Below are 19,767 nucleotides of genomic sequence, written 5' to 3' on the forward strand. Positions count from 1 at the left end.
CGACGGCGTTAATTACTCCTCCTCCTTCAGGCCACTGTAGACTGAGGGGTAAGATGTAATTCGACTGCCCGCCATAGCGGTGTTTATGTAGAAATTTGGGCTCCGTCTGTTGACGCTGCCCAAATTACTGTCTGAGCACGACTATAACCATAATTCACATTATGGCCTATGGCGTTGCATGGTGTGCCCATATTTCCAAAGCCCTTTTTGCCTGTCTCGTCATACGGTTCCTTCCCTGTTTAGGTCTCAAGATAGCGGTGGACTAGGAAGGACACAACCGGTCTCAATAATAGAAAAAGAGAGTCTGAGAACCGGCCGCTGTGAGCTCGATGCCTCAGAAGCATCAAGCTTACAAAGACCGGTTCTTAGACACATCCACATATATATTTTTCCCTGAAGAAGCGCTTTTTCCCCCCTGCAATATGCGTCACAAGCAAAGTGGAGTTTTACCCAAATATAGTCCACTTCTATCTCCCTCTTTAAAGCAAACCCGAGCTGGGTCTAAAATTAAAAAAATTAAAAACCATGCTGCCTGATCCGGATCAGGTAGCGCTGATTACCTCCTCTCCCCGCTGCTCCTATCTGTTAGAAGGCTCTGATAGGTGGGTAAGAGGCGGTACGTAGGTGTTCCTATCCTGTAGTAGGACGCCCCTTCCTCGTTAGTTTGTTGACATCTAATTCCGGGGGGCTAGCAGGGCGCAGAGGGCACAGAGAGCGGCGAGCAGGGCACACAGAAGCATGTCCTGCAGATGGGAACATGCCTCTGTGTCCCTTTTTTTGATTAAAAAAAATGCTTCGGGTAAACTTTCAACTGATTTTTGTTTATTTTATAATTGCTGGCACCTCTGTTTCATCGATTATATCAGTATTTATTGTCCACACTTGGAGGAGGGGTGTCACCCCGTGTTTCCAGTAAACTACAGAGAGCAACTTCGTAATCCGAGTGGAGTTAAGAAGATGACCAGGGATGGTCGTAGTCAGCCAACTTCGCTACGCTGGAACTACGCGTATTTTTACGCAAATACGCTTCGCAATCTACGGCTCCGAAATCAGCCACTTCGCTACATTAGCATACCGTAGACTACGCATTAAAATACGCAAGCTTCACGTATTGCATAGCGTAGGTGATGCGATCTCTTATGCCCTTATGCGGAAAAATTTCCGCAATAATCTGCTAACTATGCGCATACACAAACTAATATAAGCATACATTCCAACATCCAATGCTGAATTGTATGCGTATAAAGGGCAATAAAATTTCTGCGCATGCGCAATGACCCATATAAATGCAGTTACCGCACGCGTAGTTGACTTCGCAATACATACGTCAACTACGCGTAGCGGGCGAAACTACGCATAGCGGGACTACGACTATGCGGAAATGCGTACATGTAATTCTTAAACTTCGCCTACGAACTACGATGCGTAGATTCGTGCTAGCGTAGTTTACGAGCAACCCTGAAGATGACCCACGCTTAAATATCATTCCATTCTTCGCACTTTGAAAATTATCTTTGAAAATTTACATACTACCCTATGTATAACCATACTTGGTTCTTTTCCCATTTTATATTTTTTTCAGATAAGTACATAGTTGGGGTTTGTGATGTGTTACAAGGGAAAACGTTATGTGATCATATACTCCAGACTTAACAGGTGGATTTTCAGTTTTGATTTAAACGCCTCCAGGGTTGGAGCTTTCTTGATTCGGTGTGGCCAAAGGGTAGGGGCAGCATGAAAGAAGGCTGTGGCTCCAAAGGTTTTTAGTTGGAGTCTGGGAGTGGTCAAGTTATTAGACCCTGTTGATCTGAGGTTATGGGAGGTGTTACACAGTTGCAACAAATCCTTCAGGTATCCCAACCTTAGGTCATGTAGAGATTTGAATGTTAGCAAGCCAATTTTGAAGAGGAAAATGTGCCTTTCCCAGCCCTTGCAGAAGCTGCTCCCCAGTTGTTATGTCTCTGTCCAAAACATCCTTTCGTTGGAATTCAGTAGGACTGCAGTATTAAATACAAATCATTCTCCTTGGTTTGCCTATTTTTGTATGTTATTACTGGGTCTTCCGGTTAAAATGGTTCATTGTACCGTATAGTCTCTCAGGCACAGCCAATTATTTTTTTGGTCTCTCTAGTACACCCATGTAATGAGCACCCACCTGAGGAGCAAGGCCAGATTTATATATTTCTGACTCTAGGCTACGTATGTTGTTGCTCCGCCTTTTATCTACAGCAGTGCCCCTCCAATTCCTTGTGCAGTCCCCTCTTCTATGTGTATCATCCATGTACTGAAGCCAGTCTGTTCCCTGAACAGCTTCTGTGGGCATGAGCTTCCTTTTTGGGGTTGCTTACCACTTTTCACCTGTAGCAACCTCTCTTTTGTGTCTTAGTGATCCCGCCCAAGGCCCAGGCCTGTATGGCCTTTCCAGAAATCCAGCCCTGCTGAGGAGATCTTCCTGGTCAAAGCTTAATTGTAGTACTACCACCAGGGATGGTTTTATACCAAGCTAACTAACTTCTCAGTAGAACCAATTTTTAAGGGCCACATCTACCAATTAAGACAATTTCAGGGATCATTTTTCAGAAACATTCAGGAGGAGGTAAATCATAAGCAACATGACTGTAGCAGGAGCCTTTTTAGATATTCAGAAGTAGATGGAGGCTTGAAACAGATACAACAGAAAATATGTTTAAATTCATGTATCTAAACCTGGTATTAGGAGCACATGAATAGTTTATTAGATAAATAATGTGCAGGAGCCGTCGCGAAAAAATGAATATTCTTAACCTGGCAAATCCACACGCAAACCTTCAAGAAAAATAAACATGAAATACAATATTGGCTGTACTGTCTAAATGGCTTCCCCTGAACAGATTGCATTTTACACATTGCAACCTTTGCACTAATTAATTTTCAGAGCTAACTGACAACTAATTAGTTTACTCAAATCTAATTTAATGATATCCATACGAGCACTTTAAATATATCCTTTGAATAACTAGGCCATGCAGTGGATAGAGCGAGGTGGATTGAACCTAATGCGTTCTTCCCTCCTTTTAATAAGCTGCATGGCTTTAGAAAATGACTGCACTTTTTTTCATTCAACTTAATGCGCAATTATTTTTCACTCAGAAGGTGATTAAACCAGGTGTTTAAAATTTTTTTTAAAACAAAAAAAGAACAAGTTAGGAGCTGTCAGTAAAGGGTATGCATAACAACTGTTAAGTATTTTAAAAGGAGTGTTTTTTATACATATGAGTAAAAACCACATCAGTTTAAAGGATAGCAAATGTATTATTATTAAAGGATATCTGAGCTAAAAAAAATGTATTAAATACAGTGCATGCATTGATCTGCAATGGCGCCCAGTCCAGGGCTGCATCTGTTCCCCTCTGCAAGCCTCTGTTTCTCTGCAATTTGTCCCATACTAGGCATGCACCGTCTGTGGCCGGGTCCTTTGAACTGAATATGCTATCTTTCATGCATGCGCAGTTGGATCCTGGATGCCACTCTGCCCACACTCCAATCTTCACATGCACTGCTGATAGCGCTGTTAGTGCACGCAGCACAACAAGGAAGTCACCAGGAGTGAGCCCAGAGCAGTGTCCAGGATCTAACTGCGCATGTGTGAAAGATAGGGGGGGGGCTGTGCCGCGCCGAAAAATGTGGTGGCTGCGCTGCGCCGAAAAATGGGTGTGGCCATGACATTCTATGGGCGGAGCTAACATAATGATGTAACAGCGAGGCATAAGAAAGCAGTGTTTACACCATGATGTGGTCAAACGAGGATTCGCATCACGGGTGTGCAGAAACTTTTTGATGCTATTTAATAGTATACCATAACCCCAAAGCAGCAAACATAGCCAACTATGACCATTAAATAATAAATGCAGCAACAGTTACCCCGGACACCACAAAATAAACACAATGGGCAACATGTCAGCACAAAATAAACGTATTGCAGGCAACATGACAGCACAAAATAAACATATTGCGGGCAACATGTCAGCACAAAATAAACGCATTGCGGGCAACATTTCAGCACACAGTAAACGCATTGCGGGCAACATTTCAGCACAAAATAAACGCATTGCGGGCAACACTTCAGCACAAAATAAACGCATTGCGGGCAACATTTCAGCACACAGTAAACGCATTGCGGGCAACATTTCAGCACAAAATAAACGCATTGCGGGCAACACTTCAGCACAAAATAAATGTAATGGGGGCAAACATGTCAGCACAAATTAAACGCAATGGGGGCAAATATGTCAGCACAAAATAAACGCCAATGGGGGAAAACATGTCAGCACAAAATAAACGCAATGTGGGCACATTTCACCTGGATAAAAAAAGCATTTACTTACCTGACATAAGTCCCCTCACGCAGCCGGCCTCTGGTGTGTGTGCAGCTCCCCGGGCTCACAGGCACTCAGGCAGAGCAGGGCTACTGCAAGATGGCGTCCGGAGGCAGAGCCCTGTACTGGAGACACAAATAGTCTCCAGTACAGGGCTCCGCCTCCGGACACCATCTTCCCGTAGCCCTGCTCTGCCTGTGCCTGCTGGAGGAGGCCAACGCAGGCTGCTGGAGCGGGGCTGCAAGGAATGAACTAGCGCACCATCTATGAGACGTTGCGGCTAGTTCATTCAGTACGGTGGCCAGAGTCCCGAGGCCGGGACATCCCGCTGCTAAAAGCGGGACGTTTCCTGGGACCTCATGCAGCCCGGGTCGGGACGTATGGTCCCCGTAGTTCAAAGGTCCCGACCACAGGTGGTTGGGGCCTAGTATGGGACGAATTGCAGAGACCAAACACACGTAGCTATACCAAGCAGGACTTGACCCTCATCGGCAGGGGTGTAACTAGAAATCACCGGGCCCCTCTGCAAAAATTTGGATGGGGCCCCCCCTCCCCTGCCCCCAGGTCCGTTTTGTGGGGCTGGAGGGGTCGCAGCATGAGAGGAAAGCATGGCCACACATCGGCAGAAAGGGGGGACAGTCCACCCCTCTCTCACCTCGGGCTCTCCTCTCTACGCTCCCTCCAGCATCTATAATCAGTGGCAACAGGCGGACAGCAGTAACACATACCTCCATTGCGGAGGTCTCCGATCTCTGATTAAACAAGAAGTAGCATGAAGCACTGAGATATCAGAGTCCTCCGCGATGGAGGTATGTGTTAGATGCTGGAGGGGATCACGGAGAGGAGAGCCCGAAGTGAGGGGGGAGGAGTGTCCCCCCTCCCCACCAATGTGTGTCCTTGCTTTCCTCTCACGCTGCGACCCCTCCAGCCCCACAAAACGGACCTGGGGGCAGGGGCTGCATCCCCTATTGTTGCACCAGTGCTCAGCGGATATAGGAGCACTGGACAAAGAGTTTTGCCTGAAACATTGTGCTGGATTCCTGGCTTGTATGCTTTGTACTACTGCAGTTGATATGCAATAAAAAATCGTTGGATATACCGTACATTTGCTGAGGGTCGAGTCCTGCTTGGGATAGCAACGTGTGTTTGGACTTACAATGGAGGCTTGATGGACCTCCTTCCCTACTAGGACTCACCACTAACAATTGATTCCTGAGGCGGGCAGGTATACTTTTTGCTACTAATTGCAGAGAAACAGAGGCTTGTGGGGGGAGATAGGATGCAGTCCTGGACTGGATACCATTGCTAATCAATATATGTACTATTACTCAATATTTTGGCTGGGATATCCTTTAAAGGGGAACTGAAGAGAGAGGTATATGGAGGCTGTCATGTTTATTTCCTTTTAATCAATACCAGTTGCCTGGCAGCCCTGCTGGTCTATTTCTCTGCAGTAGTATCTGATTAAAACCAGAAACAAGCATGCAGCTAGTCTTGTCAGATCAGACTTATAAGTCTGAACCACTGAAACACCTGATCTGCTGCATGCTTGTTCAGGGGCTATGGCTAATAGTATTAGAGGCAGAGGATCAGCAGGGCTGCCAGGCAACTGGTATTGTCTAAAAGGAAATAAACATGATAGCCTCCATATACCTCTCTCTTCAGTTCCCCTTTAAGTATATGTCATTTTAAGCAAGCTCAAAGCAGGTAATTTGGGTGCCGACAGCCATTCGTTAAACTAGGCACCACATAGACCTCCACTGCACCCACTGTGTAATTTGGGTGCCAGCGGCACCCAATAAATAACATTTATAAGCGGCAACAGATATCATGGAGGGAGTTCTTAATGCCGGAAGGCAGCCCCAATACTGGCAGACATTGCTGAGGTCAGATAAGGGAGTTGAGGATTAGGGATTGGTAGAATGAGAATTAGTATGATAATAAGGTAGGATTAGGCAATAAATATCGGCAGAAATTGCGGAGGGTGTCACTTAGGGCTGGTTCACATGGAAGGCAGGCGGCGCTGGGGCGGCCTGAAAGCCGCGTCGTCCTGTGACATTTTGTTTGGGGGGCGGCGGGATGGCAATCGTCGGCTTCCCGTCGCGATCAGCGTTTCTCATCCCCGCAAGGGCACATGAAGCCACGGCGGCTAGCTGACCCTGGATGTTGCATGTGGCTTCTAGGGCCAGCCGAAACGACGCGTTAAAACGGGATCGGAACACAGTGTTTGCACAATTGACAGTAATCGCCGGTACTCGAGCGATGTTAAATGCTTCCATTGAAGTGAAGACTTGCTGCAGGTTTCTATTGGGAGTGATAACACAGGGTTACTGCTGCTTGGCCAGCAGGTGGATATCCTCAGTTTTTCCAACTCCCAGTCAGACACTGGATTGGTGGAGGGCAATTTTAGGCACAGGATTGGGTAGGTTAGGCATGGGATACGTGAAGGGTAGATTTAGGCTCAGGATAGGGCAGGTTAGGCATGAGATGGTGGAGATTAGTTTTAGGCACAGGATAGGGCAAGTTAGGCATAAGATGGGTGGAGATTAGTTTTAGGCACAGGATAGGGCAGGTTAGGCATGGGATGGGTGGAGATTAGTTTTAGGCACAGGATAGGGTAGGTTAGGCATAGAATGGGTGGAGGGTAGTCTTAGGCACAAGATAGGGTAGGTAAGGCATGGGATGGGTGGAGATTAGTTTTAGGCACAGGATAGGGTAGGTTAGGCATGAGATGGGTGGAGGGTAGTCTTAGGTACAAGATAGGGTAGATAAGTGTTAGAAAGGTTGGAAGGTTCATTTGAGATGAAGGTCAGGAATGGTAGAAGTTGCAAATTCTGTATTTTCATTACAGGTAGCATTTTCTGCAACCTGTCAGAGTTTGCAACCTCTACTATTCTTCTCCTATGGGGTGCATTTATTTTCACTACACCGTTACTGTAGTCTGGCCAAGAGCAGTTATATTGGCTGAACTCAACAGACATTTGTTTTTTTTCATCCTAGCTGTATAACTATGTTAAATAAAAGTTATTTGCGCCATCAGGGGACTCTTGAGGAAAAGAGACAAAAAAAAAACAAACACGAAAAAAGCCTGTGAACACAAGCTAGCCGGGCTCCCTCCAAATCGCACAGCTGACATGAAAACATCACAACAGAGTAGTTAAGGTAATAATTTTAGTAATTTGTTTTTTTTCTTTTCTTTCAGGTCACTGTAATCTAACCAAAGATAACTAATTGCTCAAAGTAAACATTCCACTGCGACCACAAGAGGAATCCATTACACAAACATATAATTCACAGTCATTTTCGTGGGCTGTAAACAGTTTGGAATGAGCATAAAAATGGAACAAAAATCAAAGTGAGCATTTAAAAATGAAAAAGTGTTTGCTACGAAAGGTCAGTCCCTTGACTTGGCAAAGGCTGCGCAGAAAAACCCTGGGAACAGGCTGATCACACGGGCGGCGAGGGCCTGTCCTGGCCAACAAGCACTTGGTTTCTTTAAACAAGACTTCGGAACCTAGAACTGGATCCTGTCAAACAAACGACAGTAAAGAAAATACGAAACAGCTGGTGAGCATTAGAGCTGAGAGATAAAGGCAGAAGTGCAGAGACCCTTCTCAGGGAAGGGACTGATGGCCTCCTCCATTCCTCCGAAGATATTACGCGTTCCAAGCTGACATGCCGGGGACAAGATCTGTGGCAACGGGTGTATCCCACGCCTTTCGGCATAACTTTGTCATAACTTTACTTCTAGGAGGACAACTGGAGATGATTAAGAAGGATATCTTAAAAGTTATGCTTTTTTAAGATAGTATTATTCTTATTATTATACAGCAAAGACCCCGTAATACAGAACTCAAGCAACTGGAAGTCTCAACTAACCAGCATGCCTGAAGGGATAACAGGGACTTTGTTTTCGGTGGGTTTGCAGGCTTAAATATACTCACAGAGCCTCCAGCGAGGTCTTGTAATAATAATAATAATAATAATAAATATTTTATAGTGGTTTTCTCCCCGGGGACTCAAAGCGCTGGACTTAAAGCGCTGGGAAAGAGGTGGGTTTTTAGCCTTTTCTTAAAGCTGTCCATAGAGTAGGGGCTGCATAGGAAAAGGCCCGAGCACCAAATGTTTTTAAGTGGATCCTGGGAATAACCAGATTCATATGATTGGCATAGCGGAGGGTGTGTGGAGGGGCAAATAGCTCCAACAGATCCGCTATGTACTTGTTTCCCATGTGGTTTAGAGCCTTGAATGTCAGCAGGCAGATCTTAAAATGGTTTCTTCATTTTACAGGCAACCAGTGAAGCGTTTGCAGTATTGGGGAAATGTGTGAGGGATATGGGCTAGGACTCAGTCTGGCTGCTGCATTCTCTACTAGTTTTAAAGGGTTCAGAATCTTATCCGGGGATCTATCGAACAGGGCATTGCAGTAGTCTAGATGGGAGGATACAAATGCATGAACCAGGGCAGGTAGGTCATTAGCTGGGATAAGGTGCTTGATTCTCTCTATATTTCCGAGATGTAAGAACGAGGACTTGGCGACACCTGATACCTGCTGTCTGAGTGGTAGCTTTCCATCCAGGACCACCCCAAGGTTTCGCACAGAGTCTTTATACTGTACAGTATCTCCCCCAATTGCTAGTTTGAGGTGGGAAGAGTTTTGAGTTCAGCCTCTACCAGCTGGTGTTCACACAGTTTTGTAATTCCACTAGACAGATATTGATGGATGCTGATGGGTCTTGTGTGCCAGGCTTGAAGGACAGAGGGCTCTAGAGGGCTCCTAACAGCTTCTGCGGTCCATGCATGGCTCCCAACGTGTCATGTAACCCAATGCCTGTCAGGTGACCCGCTGGCTTTCGTGCAGGGAGGACACTGGAAAGCTGCTAGAAGCATCAGGACGGCTACAAAACGTCGCTGGAGGATTGGTGAGTATTGGGGGGGGGGGTTGTGCTGTTTTGGACGGCTGCTCTAGCAACGGGTAAGCACATGTATCTGGCATTGGGTGATCCCTCCTGGTGCCAGATACTACGGACTTTGCTACATTTTTATTGAAGGTTGACATAGTGACAACATCATCTGAAGAAAACAGGGATGAAGTGCGAGGTAGGTAAAGGAATTTGGCAAGAATAATTTATAGAGAATCTGAAGTTGGAGGGGCATGGAGGCTGCCATGTTTATTTCCTTTTCAACAATATCAGGTGCCTGGCTGTCCTGCTAATTATTCTGGTATCTGTAGTGTCTGAATCGCACACCTGAAATGAACATGTGGCTAAGCTAGTCAGATTTCATTCAGAAATATCTGGTCTGCAACGCTAGGGTGACCAGACGACTTTCAAAAAGGGGACATGTCTTTTTTTTTAAACATAGTTTCCCCACCCTCCAGGCTTTCCAAACATTTGTTAAAATGTCCTCCTTTCACAGAATCACGAAGAGAGTTGACTATTTTTGACTAATTACATATGATATATACTGAGACTGAGCAGCCTTTGGCCATCCTCGATGCATGTGTGTGACATTACATTATTAATATGAAAAGCATCAAGTAGTGGGTGTGACAACACTATTATCTTCTAGTCCTGAGTCCCGACAACCCAATGGTCAGCACAAAGGCCTGGTGCACACCAGAGCAGTTTTTCTAAGCGTTTTGAGTTTTTAAATCTGCTGCTAATGTTATCCTATGTGTCTGTGCACACTGGAGCAATGAGGTTTTGCAAAAAACCCCATAGCATTACATTGGGAAGAGCTTTTGAACCTCTAAAAGCTCTTCCCAATGTAATGCTATGGTTTTTCTTTGCAAAACCTCATTGCTCCAGTGTGCACAGACACATAGGATAACATTAGCAGCAGATTTAAAAACTCAAAACGCTCAGAAAAACTCCTCTGGTGTGCACCAGGCCTTAGTGGTTGATTTTCCCCCCAAAATTATATGTCTTGTAAAATTTGACATTCAAAAGAAACAGAAAAGTCTCACTTAAAGTGTAACTGTCGGAAAATAAAAAAAATAAAAAAATAAATTCATTATTTTTATCTGGCAAACAAGTAATAAGGATGCTAACCAGGCAATCCAAAAGTTAAAATCTCTATTAGGCCCAGTGCACACCGAGCGTTTTTTGGAGCGATCCGCCGGCCGCATCCGCCTCTAAAAACGCTTGTCTAATGTATTGCAATCGGATGGTGCACACCGGCGGTTTGCGTTTTTTGCCAAGCCGCAAACGCGCCTCCTGCTGCGCGTTTGCGGTTTTCGGAAGCGTTTCGTCCTCAATGTAAAGTATAGGAAAACCGCAAACCGCTCTGAAAAACGCTAGTTCAGAGCGGTTTGCCAGGCATTTTTGTTACAGTAGCTGTTCTGTAACAGCTTTTACTGTAACAATATGTGTATTCTGCTACACAAAAACGCACGCAAAACCGCTAGGTATGTTTAGAAAACCTCTCTAAACATACCTAGAATCGCTCTGAAATCAGCTCCCAAAACCGCTAGCATATTGCGGATCTGCTAGCGGTTTTGGTGTGCACTGGGCCTTACTTTTCTTGTTTATAAATGATCATTCCCCAGTTTACCTGACACTTATTTGGTACGTTGCCACAAAAAGGAAGTTGCAGGGCATGCTGGGTTGTCTTTTTTTGCTTCTGTACATTAGTTAAGTCTGAGGGGAAATAAAGAAAAAAAAAGACAACCCAGCATGCCCTGCAACTTCCTTTTTGCGGCAACGTACCAAATAAGAGGCAGGTAAACTGGGGAATGATCATTTATACACAAGAAAAGTAATAGAGATTTTAACTTTTGGATTGCCCGGTTAGCATCCTTATTACTTGTTTACTAGATAAAAATAAAGAATTGATTTTTGATTTTATGCCCGACAGTTACCCTTTAAGTTTGCACTTTAAGCTGACCTGAACTCAGAATTTCCTCTCTGCTGTTAAAGATATGCAACTTAATAATAACCCTTAAAGAAAAACATTTCTTTGTTACAGCTGATACAAATACTGAAATACATTTGCACTGTGTCTACTTCCTGCTTTCATGGAAGCAGACATAGGGTTAACATCCTATGTTAACAAATTAGTTTCTGTGCAGTGGCAGAGGAGAATCCTGAGCTGACACAGCTTTGAGATCAAATTTTGGTGGTGATTAGTCACAGATGATGGGCAATTAGACAAGATAAACTCTCTAAATACAAACAGGGTCCAGATTTCCTTCTATCCTACACAATAGTTCAGGTCCACTTTAATTGTAACCACTTTGTGTCACCTATGGTAACTGTGGAGTTGAAAAATACATTTGATAATTTTTGTCCTCCTTTTTGACTGTCTGTGTCCTCCTCTTTGGTCGAACCCATCTGGCCACCCTATATGAAGGCTCGGGAGCCTTCGCACACGTCTTTGAATGATGACAGTAGCTCACATTTACAAGAGTAACATGGTCTGCAGAGACACTGGCCCTTCAAGGGAGGTGGGTAATTATCAAAATGTTCACACTCATTTTTAAATCCTATGTAAATTGGAAATGTTTCAAAATGGAATCTGCGAAGATGCAAATGCATTTTATTCACACATTATCACAGTTTTGTTGCATCCACAGACAATTGTGTCAAAGCCACTGTACAATATCATCTGCACAGACAGCGCATTGGGGCATTTAATGCAAATGTTCTCAGACTGTAACATTCTGCTGTATTGCGGGGTTTAATTCTGCCAACTTCTGGGTGACAAGATTACAACGTCGCCTTCGAAGGTGACTCTACTTTACAGGGACTGTGAAGTATTTTTTTTTTAATTTGTTTGTTTATTTATGGAAGTTAATAATAAAAAGTACTGCAGTTTTTAGTAAGTCAAAAAATGTTAGCCAGAGTTCAGATATGATCCAAAGCAAACTGAACTGAATGTACACTTATTAATTGTATGCATGTAGTACTAATGGTAAAACCGGACATTGGTGACATAGGACATGGTCTCATATTTTTATTTTGAGTTTAAGAGCTGCATTTTTAAAGAGAACCTAAACTGAAAGCTGCATCAATAAACAGATGCTTACCTAGGTAGAAGGAAGCCCCTTTACCCACCAGATGCTTCCCATCAGGGGCATAGCAATAGGGGTTGCAGAGGTAGCGACCGCATCGGGGCCCTTGGGCCAGAGGGGCCCCGAAGGGCCTTCCCTCAACTACAGTGTTAGCTCTCTATTGGTCCTGTGCTCATAATAATCACTTCTATAGATACTTTGAATAGTAGTAATTATTAACAAACTGTTCCCCATCCCCTTCTTGCACCTCTGACACTGTAGTTGCCATTGGCAGGTTTTGGTACGCTGTATCAATTGTTACGTATAGAGTGCTTAGGGGGGCCCCATTGTAAAACTTACATCGGGGTCCACAGCTCCTTAGCTACGCCACTGCTTCCCATGTCCTCCTTGCCCGTACCGCTGCTGCCTGAGACCCTCTGGAAGATTACAGCCACACTCCCCTTCATGCAGGAGCACAGCTGTTCGACCGTGGTTGCACCTGCGTAGCAGAAAGAAGCTGCTCGGGCCTGCATAAGTACAGCCGTATAATTACATGGCGGGGAGCACAGCCATAACAACATATCTGACAAGACTGCTATAGGATATGTTTTGTGGGTCCGCATTCAGCAACAGTGAGGGTGAGCAGGACTATCTAAAGGCTTCCCTAGGTCCCGAGGCCTACCTAGGTAAGTATTTTGCCTCGGGTACACTTAAATATTGAATTCTTAACAGCTGCCATAACAGTCTACACTACATTTTGGTGCATGCCGCTGTAAAACAAACAGAAGCATAGACCCTTTGACCTTTTCAGCTCTAAAATGTTATCAACATGTAAAATGTTATCTCAGCTAGATAAAAGTATTTTGCCTTCTATTTACTTTTTAGGAGAGTCAGGCTTAATTCGACCTGCTGTTCGATTGGCTCATTTGCACAGATAACAGCACTAGTTTTTTAGTGCTTGCTATGAAGGAAAATAGAAAGGGACCGCAAATACGCTATTATTAGTAGGACTAGTACTACATGTACCTATGTTTATCTCACCGTGTCTCATATGTGTCACTTCAGGTATGCTTTAAGTATGAGTATATGTTTACTCAGTGTTATCATCATAAATAACCCCCTATTTATTTACAATATGTGCATCCTAAAGCAAAAACCAAACTCAGGTATATTGATATCACTTTGTATATTTATAGGTTTTATTTTCTCTGGTGCTCTCTGGTAAATACAGAAATTGTGCTACGAACGCACATGTATTTGTCAGTTTTGACAAGTCTGTGAACATGAACTGACTGAACCCTTAGATTCCATTCACTTTGTATCAGACCGTCCCGTAATCCCTTTCCCCCGACGAGGCTTCAGTTTCTCACATCGGATCCTTCTGCAAACGCATAAAATATTATTTTTAAACAAAGTTTATTCCCATCGCTAGACAGCAGCTTTTTCCCATGACACTGGAGTGTCCGAGCCGTCGGTTGAGCGAGGTTCTCTACCAGGAAAGTTTTAGCTCTCCTGAACCTTGGCCTTCTTCAGGCGATTCTGGCACCTCCACACGCTTTCTCTGCAGCACCGAATGTCACTGGGAGCGTGCAGAAATACTGGAGTCAGGCTTCACATGCCCCGTGTCTCGGTTCAGAGATGACGCCAAGTTCTCGGTAACAATGTGTTGAGCAAATTCCATAAAGGCTCCAGCAGTACATCCAAAAATTCAGAAGTTATTTACAGCCCCTTTTACTTGCATCTCTTTGACCTTGGCCACATTGTAAACTGATGCCTAAATGCGGGGATCCAGAAAGATAACGTTGGTTTTGGTGCCAATATCTCACCACTGCATGAGATTTGCACAGGTAATGGGCTTTGGGGGCTACTCCACCTCCTTCTCCCCAACTGCAATTGCAGCCAATTAGCAAAGAAACCTCCCCATTCACTCACGAAAACCATGTGCAGGAGCATGTGTAATTATTTCCTGCTTCCAGAGGCTGCTTCAAAGCAGAACACTCTCTACTGCCATTCCCTGGCTCCCAATCTCGTGGGGTTCTGGGACAAAAGGGGGACCCATGCTATCACTGTTGCAAGGGGGCCCTATTAAGTCTAGTTATGCCCTTGGCACCAATATTTAATTAACACAGAGCTTTGCAGTGGCGCCCAAATTTACTCTCTTTGCCGCAAATCGAGGCTCTGTGGCAGGGAAAGGGTTAAGGTTTAGGCACTGGGAGGTTGGGGGGTGGGGGTTAGGGTTAGGCTCCACCAGGGAATGGTTAGGGTTAGGCATGGGGCGAGTTTAGGGTTAGGTGCCACTGGGGAGGGGGGTATTAGCGTTAGGCATCGTTAGAGGAAGGGTTCTGTATGAGAGTAGGGTTAGGTTTATCCATAGTAAAATATCGGTAATGATTACGATTTTTTACTACTGGAATCCAGTAGTAGAATATTGGTAATTTTAGAAGTATTCTTAGTAGAATATCGCTAAGTTTAGCGATATTCTACTAGCGGAAATCCCCTGCACCCTTTTTTCCGGGCGCCTTTTTTCATGTATGCCTTCAGAGAATATTCTTACCAGGACTAGTATTATATCTACCCATGTTTACCTCATCATGTCACTTGAAGTATGCTTTAAAGAGAAACCGTGACCAAGGATTGAACTTCATCCCAATCAGTATCTGATACCCCCTTTCCAATGAGAATTTTTTTCCTGTGAAGATAGGCAGAAATAGCCGATCTCCGTCGGGTCCGCTCTACTGCGCAGGCGGAGGAGACTTGCACCTGCGCAGTAGAGTGGCCCGAAGGAGATCTGCTATTTTTGCCTATCTCCGTGGGAAGAGCGGATACTGTGCCTGAGCTGGAGCCAAAAGGTAAATATTTACATCGCCACCGCTCCGAGAGGATTTTCTCCGCCGCTGTGGGACCGAGGAGGACGGGGGAAGCCTCAATAGCATCCGGAGGCTTCCCCTACCCGAGGTGAGTACCCCCAGGGGAGGTTTTTTCATTACAGATTTTCTTTAACTAGCTTTTTCCTTACTCTGATTAAAGTGAACCTCCAGACTAAAAATCTACTCAGCAGCACTGAAAATGCTTGGTGTTTCTTTAACAGTTTTACAGCATCAGAACTTAGTTTTTCTTACCCAAGCCTCATTTTTAGCTACACAGAAGAAAACTGCCTGGGCATTTTCCCCCTGATGCTGTGTAAAGCATGATGGGATTACTGATGCTGTTGTTCTCCTTCTGCTGTTTTGGTGCAAATTTGTTTTTTTCAATTTTGAGATTTGAAGCCTAGGGCGCACAGCTGGGAGGCGTGATCAGGAGACAGGACAGTTGGAACTGTGTCTCATGCTCCCTGTCACCTCCTTCTAACCAAAAAGATGGCTGACCCCATGAAATCACAAACATTTGCCTGTTCTTTTAAAAGAGGGTGAGTAAGAGATTATATTACCTATCTATTTTAATTAAAGCGGTTTGAAACCCTGAAATAATCTATAAAAACGTGTTTTCCTACTTTTTATATGCCATACAGTTATCATTTCTGCATTTGTGCATAAGTATTATTATTCATTTAGATTTTATAGGTTCCCAAAAGTACAGTTTTTTGCTTTGTGAGCTGACTTTGCATGTTATTAATAACTGGCTTTATTCATTATGTAGTGAAGGCAGACATGCTTTGACTCTCTGTCTGTGTCGAGCTGCTTCTCCACAGTCAGAGAATGTGTCACATTCCTCACTTGATACATTTAAGTAAACACAAGATAACATTATCTAAAGTTCCTATGCATCCACATTTCACTATACTGAAGTTTCAAGCTCTGTGTGTAACCCTTCGAATGCTGGTCTAGTAAAAAAAATACTGGTTGCATTTAATATGCTGTAAATAATGTTTTAGAGCAAAGATGAAATGCTGGGTTATATTCCGCATTAACATAACTAATGTAATTTAATGACAGTATGTTTGTTTAGGCTGAAGTTCCCCTTTAACCCTCTCTGACACTGAAACTGTCTAGATCATTGCTGTGATACAAATAACATTTATACTGTGCTTCTCGTGGTGGACTCAACGAGCCAGAGCTGCAGCCACTAGGGCGCACTCTATAGGCAGTAGCAGTGTTAGGGAGTCTCGCCCAAGGTCGCCTCACGGAATAGGTCCTGGTTTACTAAACAGGAAGAGCTGAGATCCAAACCCTGGTCTCCTGTGTCAGAGGCAGAGCACTTAACCCCTACACTATCCACACAAGAATGGTGAAGTCCTCTTTCAAGAGCTAAACAAATCAAAAATATATAAAATTACCGCAAATCAGAGCAAAACCAAAACAGCAATTTTCTAGGCAGGCCGTCGTCTCATTTCTCTGCTTCATTTATCATAAACAGCTTCATGCTTTGCTTAAAAAATGTTTGCCTTGCAATAAATAAATGGCTCTCCTCCTCTAATTTCTCTTTTACGGCAATGTGTATTCATGTTTAGTAACAATAATTATGGTCAAGTTATTAATAATGTGCCGTCAGCAGTTTCTGTGCTTTTCAGAAAATATATTTCCACAAACTTTTGTTTGTATTAAAGAGTTTGTTTACTACATTTGCTAGAAAGGGCCAGCTAGCGTGGTGCCCCCTGAAGGGGCCAGCTAGCGTGGTGCCCCTAACTTCAACGTGACTAAAGACGATGGAAGCAGCCACAGGACAGGAAGTGCAGATCATTGAATTTATGCTGTATGGTGAGGCTGTCTTTTGCCTGGGGGCAACTTTTGTGAGAGAGCATGCTCACTTGGGCTGAGGACTGCTGTCACTTTAGTCTTATGGTCATGGTCGGTCTTTTTCCCGCCTGAAGCAATACAGTGGGAGGATACCCCCCTTTCCGATGTGAGTGTGCAAAGCTGGACCGGCGAGGAGAGACATCCTTCCTGCTGGCGCGCAGCCTCTGATCCCCAGGATGCCGGGTATGTGCTGCACCGGCACCGCATCACTCACCCGCTCTCAGAAGATTAATGATGGGATCACCAGCCACACCTGAAGTCCAGCTTCCTCTCTGACTACAGTGGTGCCTCATGTGACCCGACAGCAAGTAACAGGTCACATGAGACACTGCTGTAGCCATGGATACAGGACGCTGGATGGTCAGATGGAGATCCCATCGCTGGAACGCTGAGAGCAGGTGAGTGACATGACACTGTGCATCCTGGGAGCGGGAGATGGGGAGGGGGCATTTGGGGAGAGGAGCTGCCTCTTTCCGCTCTCTAATTGTTGCCTCCCTGAAGCACATGATTCATGTTGCTTCATGTAAGAACCCCCTGCTTATGGTCTACAACCCAACTGTGCCAGTTTGCCGAGGCGTAACAATACGCCCACAATTCATGTGACCACGGGGTTGGGGCGCTCCTCTTCCCTTTCCCCATCTGCAAGCAGAGTAGCGCAGGAAAAGTTATAATATTTACCTGCCTTCTTCAGCTCTGTGGTCCTCTTCCATGCATCACAACCCCACACTCTGCTGCCTTTCGCCACCTCTCAATCACATGACCGATGTGAGTCATGTGACCGGGGGCCAATGGATGGAAGCAGGGAGTTTGTGGCTGTGATGGAAAAATGTGCCTAAGATCATCAACTACTTGTCAGTACAGGACCGGGTCTAACCACAAAGGGGTGCTGGGTAAAAATGATGTGGGGTCACAGAACTTGCAGCCAGCGTGGATGATGATGAAAGCACATAGACTGCTGGTGCTCGAATACTCTGCCGAGGACCTCAGGGAGCAGAATTCATTTATGTGGGAGGCCTTAGGGGGGCTTGTTAGATAGCTAGGGGGCCCTAGGCCCAGTTAGCCATTGGCCATGCTGTAAAACTATGCAGATTGTTGTTGTTATTTCATTTTACATGACGATTATTGCAAGCAATTTAAAGGAACTTGAAGCAGGTCATGTATAAATATTCCCAATTATATGCACACATATACCCAATTAGAACATGTACAACTCTGCCTACCTCTCTTCTCCACGGCTTCTATACAAGTGCTTACAAAGTGCGGTATGGTGGTGTTCTCACGCTTGCACAGGGTTGCCAAATGACATCCGAACACTTGATCTGAGCAAAGAACAGAAAATGACAGTTTAGTGTTATGAAATATAGACTACCCAGCAAGCTCATGGTGAAGCAGAACTCATAGGAGTGTGTGACGGGCTACAATGCTTCAAAAAGCTTTCTTACTAAAATGCATGGAAAAGAAAAGTTTGCTTTCTTAAAACAGAAAGTATTTGTGATAATTCAGGTTGGAGTGAGCTCTGAGATGTCTCCCAGTGCATCACTGCTGAATATATGCAAATTAACCATTGTTACCCTTAGAAGCTAAACACACCTCCAGATGCGCTGGAATGCAATGATTAGTGTTGGGCGAACAGTGTTCGCCACTGTTCGGGTTCTGCAGAACATCACCCTGTTCGGGTGATGTTCGGGTTCGGCCGAACACCTGATGGTGTTCGGCCAAACTGTTCGGCCATATGGCCGAACTAAGAGCGCATGGCCGAACGTTACCCGAACGTTCGGCTAGCGCTGTGATTGGCCGAACGGGTCACGTGTAGTGTTGGGCGAACATCTAGATGTTCGGGTTCGGGCCGAACATGGCCGAACTCCGAACATAATGGAAGTCAATGGGGACCCGAACTTTCGTGCTTTGTAAAGCCTCCTTACATGCTACATACCCCAAATTTACAGGGTATGTGCACCTTGGGAGTGGGTACAAGAGGGAAAAAAAATTAGCAAAAAGAGCTTATAGTTTTTGAGAAAATCTATTTTAAAGTTTCAAAGGGAAAACTGTCTTTTAAATGCGGGAAATGTCTGTTTTCTTTGCACAGGTAACATGCTTTTTGTCGGCATGCAGTCATAAATGTAATACATATAAGAGGTTCCAGGAAAAGGGACCGGTAACGCTAACCCAGCAGCAGCACACGTGATGGAACAAGAGGAGGGTGGCGCAGGAGGAGAAGGCCACGCTTTGAGACACAACAACCCAGGCCTTGCATGAGGACAAGAAGCGTGCGGATAGCAATTTGCATTTTGTCGCCATGCAGTCATAAATGTAATACAGATGAGAGGTTCAATAAACAGGGACCGGAAACGCTAACCCATCACAGATGTTCATTGTTCATGTTACTTGGTTGGGGTCCGGGAGTGTTGCGTAGTCGTTTCCAATCCAGGATTGATTCATTTTAATTTGAGTCAGACGGTCTGCATTTTCTGTAGAGAGGCGGATACGCCGCCGATCTGTGACGATGCCTCCGGCAGCACTGAAACAGCGTTCCGACATAACGCTGGCTGCCGGGCAAGCCAGCACCTCTATTGCGTACATTGCCAGTTTGTGCCAGGTGTCTAGCTTCGATACCCAATAGTTGAAGGGTGCAGATGGATTGTTCAACACAGCTACGCCATCTGACATGTAGTCCTTGACCATCTTC

General features: G+C 44.8%; 1 protein-coding gene across 2 annotated transcripts in view; it reads right to left on the bottom strand.

Annotated features, from left to right (window-relative positions):
- Positions 1-19,767, bottom strand: part of ARHGAP15 (Rho GTPase activating protein 15) — an 862,741-nt gene that overhangs the window by 257,256 nt on the left and 585,718 nt on the right. For both annotated transcript variants that reach the window (XM_068245872.1, XM_068245871.1), the window contains one exon: positions 18,302-18,400. In XM_068245872.1, coding sequence (XP_068101973.1) covers positions 18,302-18,400 — 99 coding nt within the window. The remainder of the gene's footprint in view (positions 1-18,301; positions 18,401-19,767) is intronic.

The sequence above is a fragment of the Hyperolius riggenbachi genome, chromosome 7 (assembly GCF_040937935.1).
Source record: "Hyperolius riggenbachi isolate aHypRig1 chromosome 7, aHypRig1.pri, whole genome shotgun sequence".
In the NCBI taxonomy this organism is placed as follows: domain Eukaryota; kingdom Metazoa; phylum Chordata; class Amphibia; order Anura; family Hyperoliidae; genus Hyperolius; species Hyperolius riggenbachi.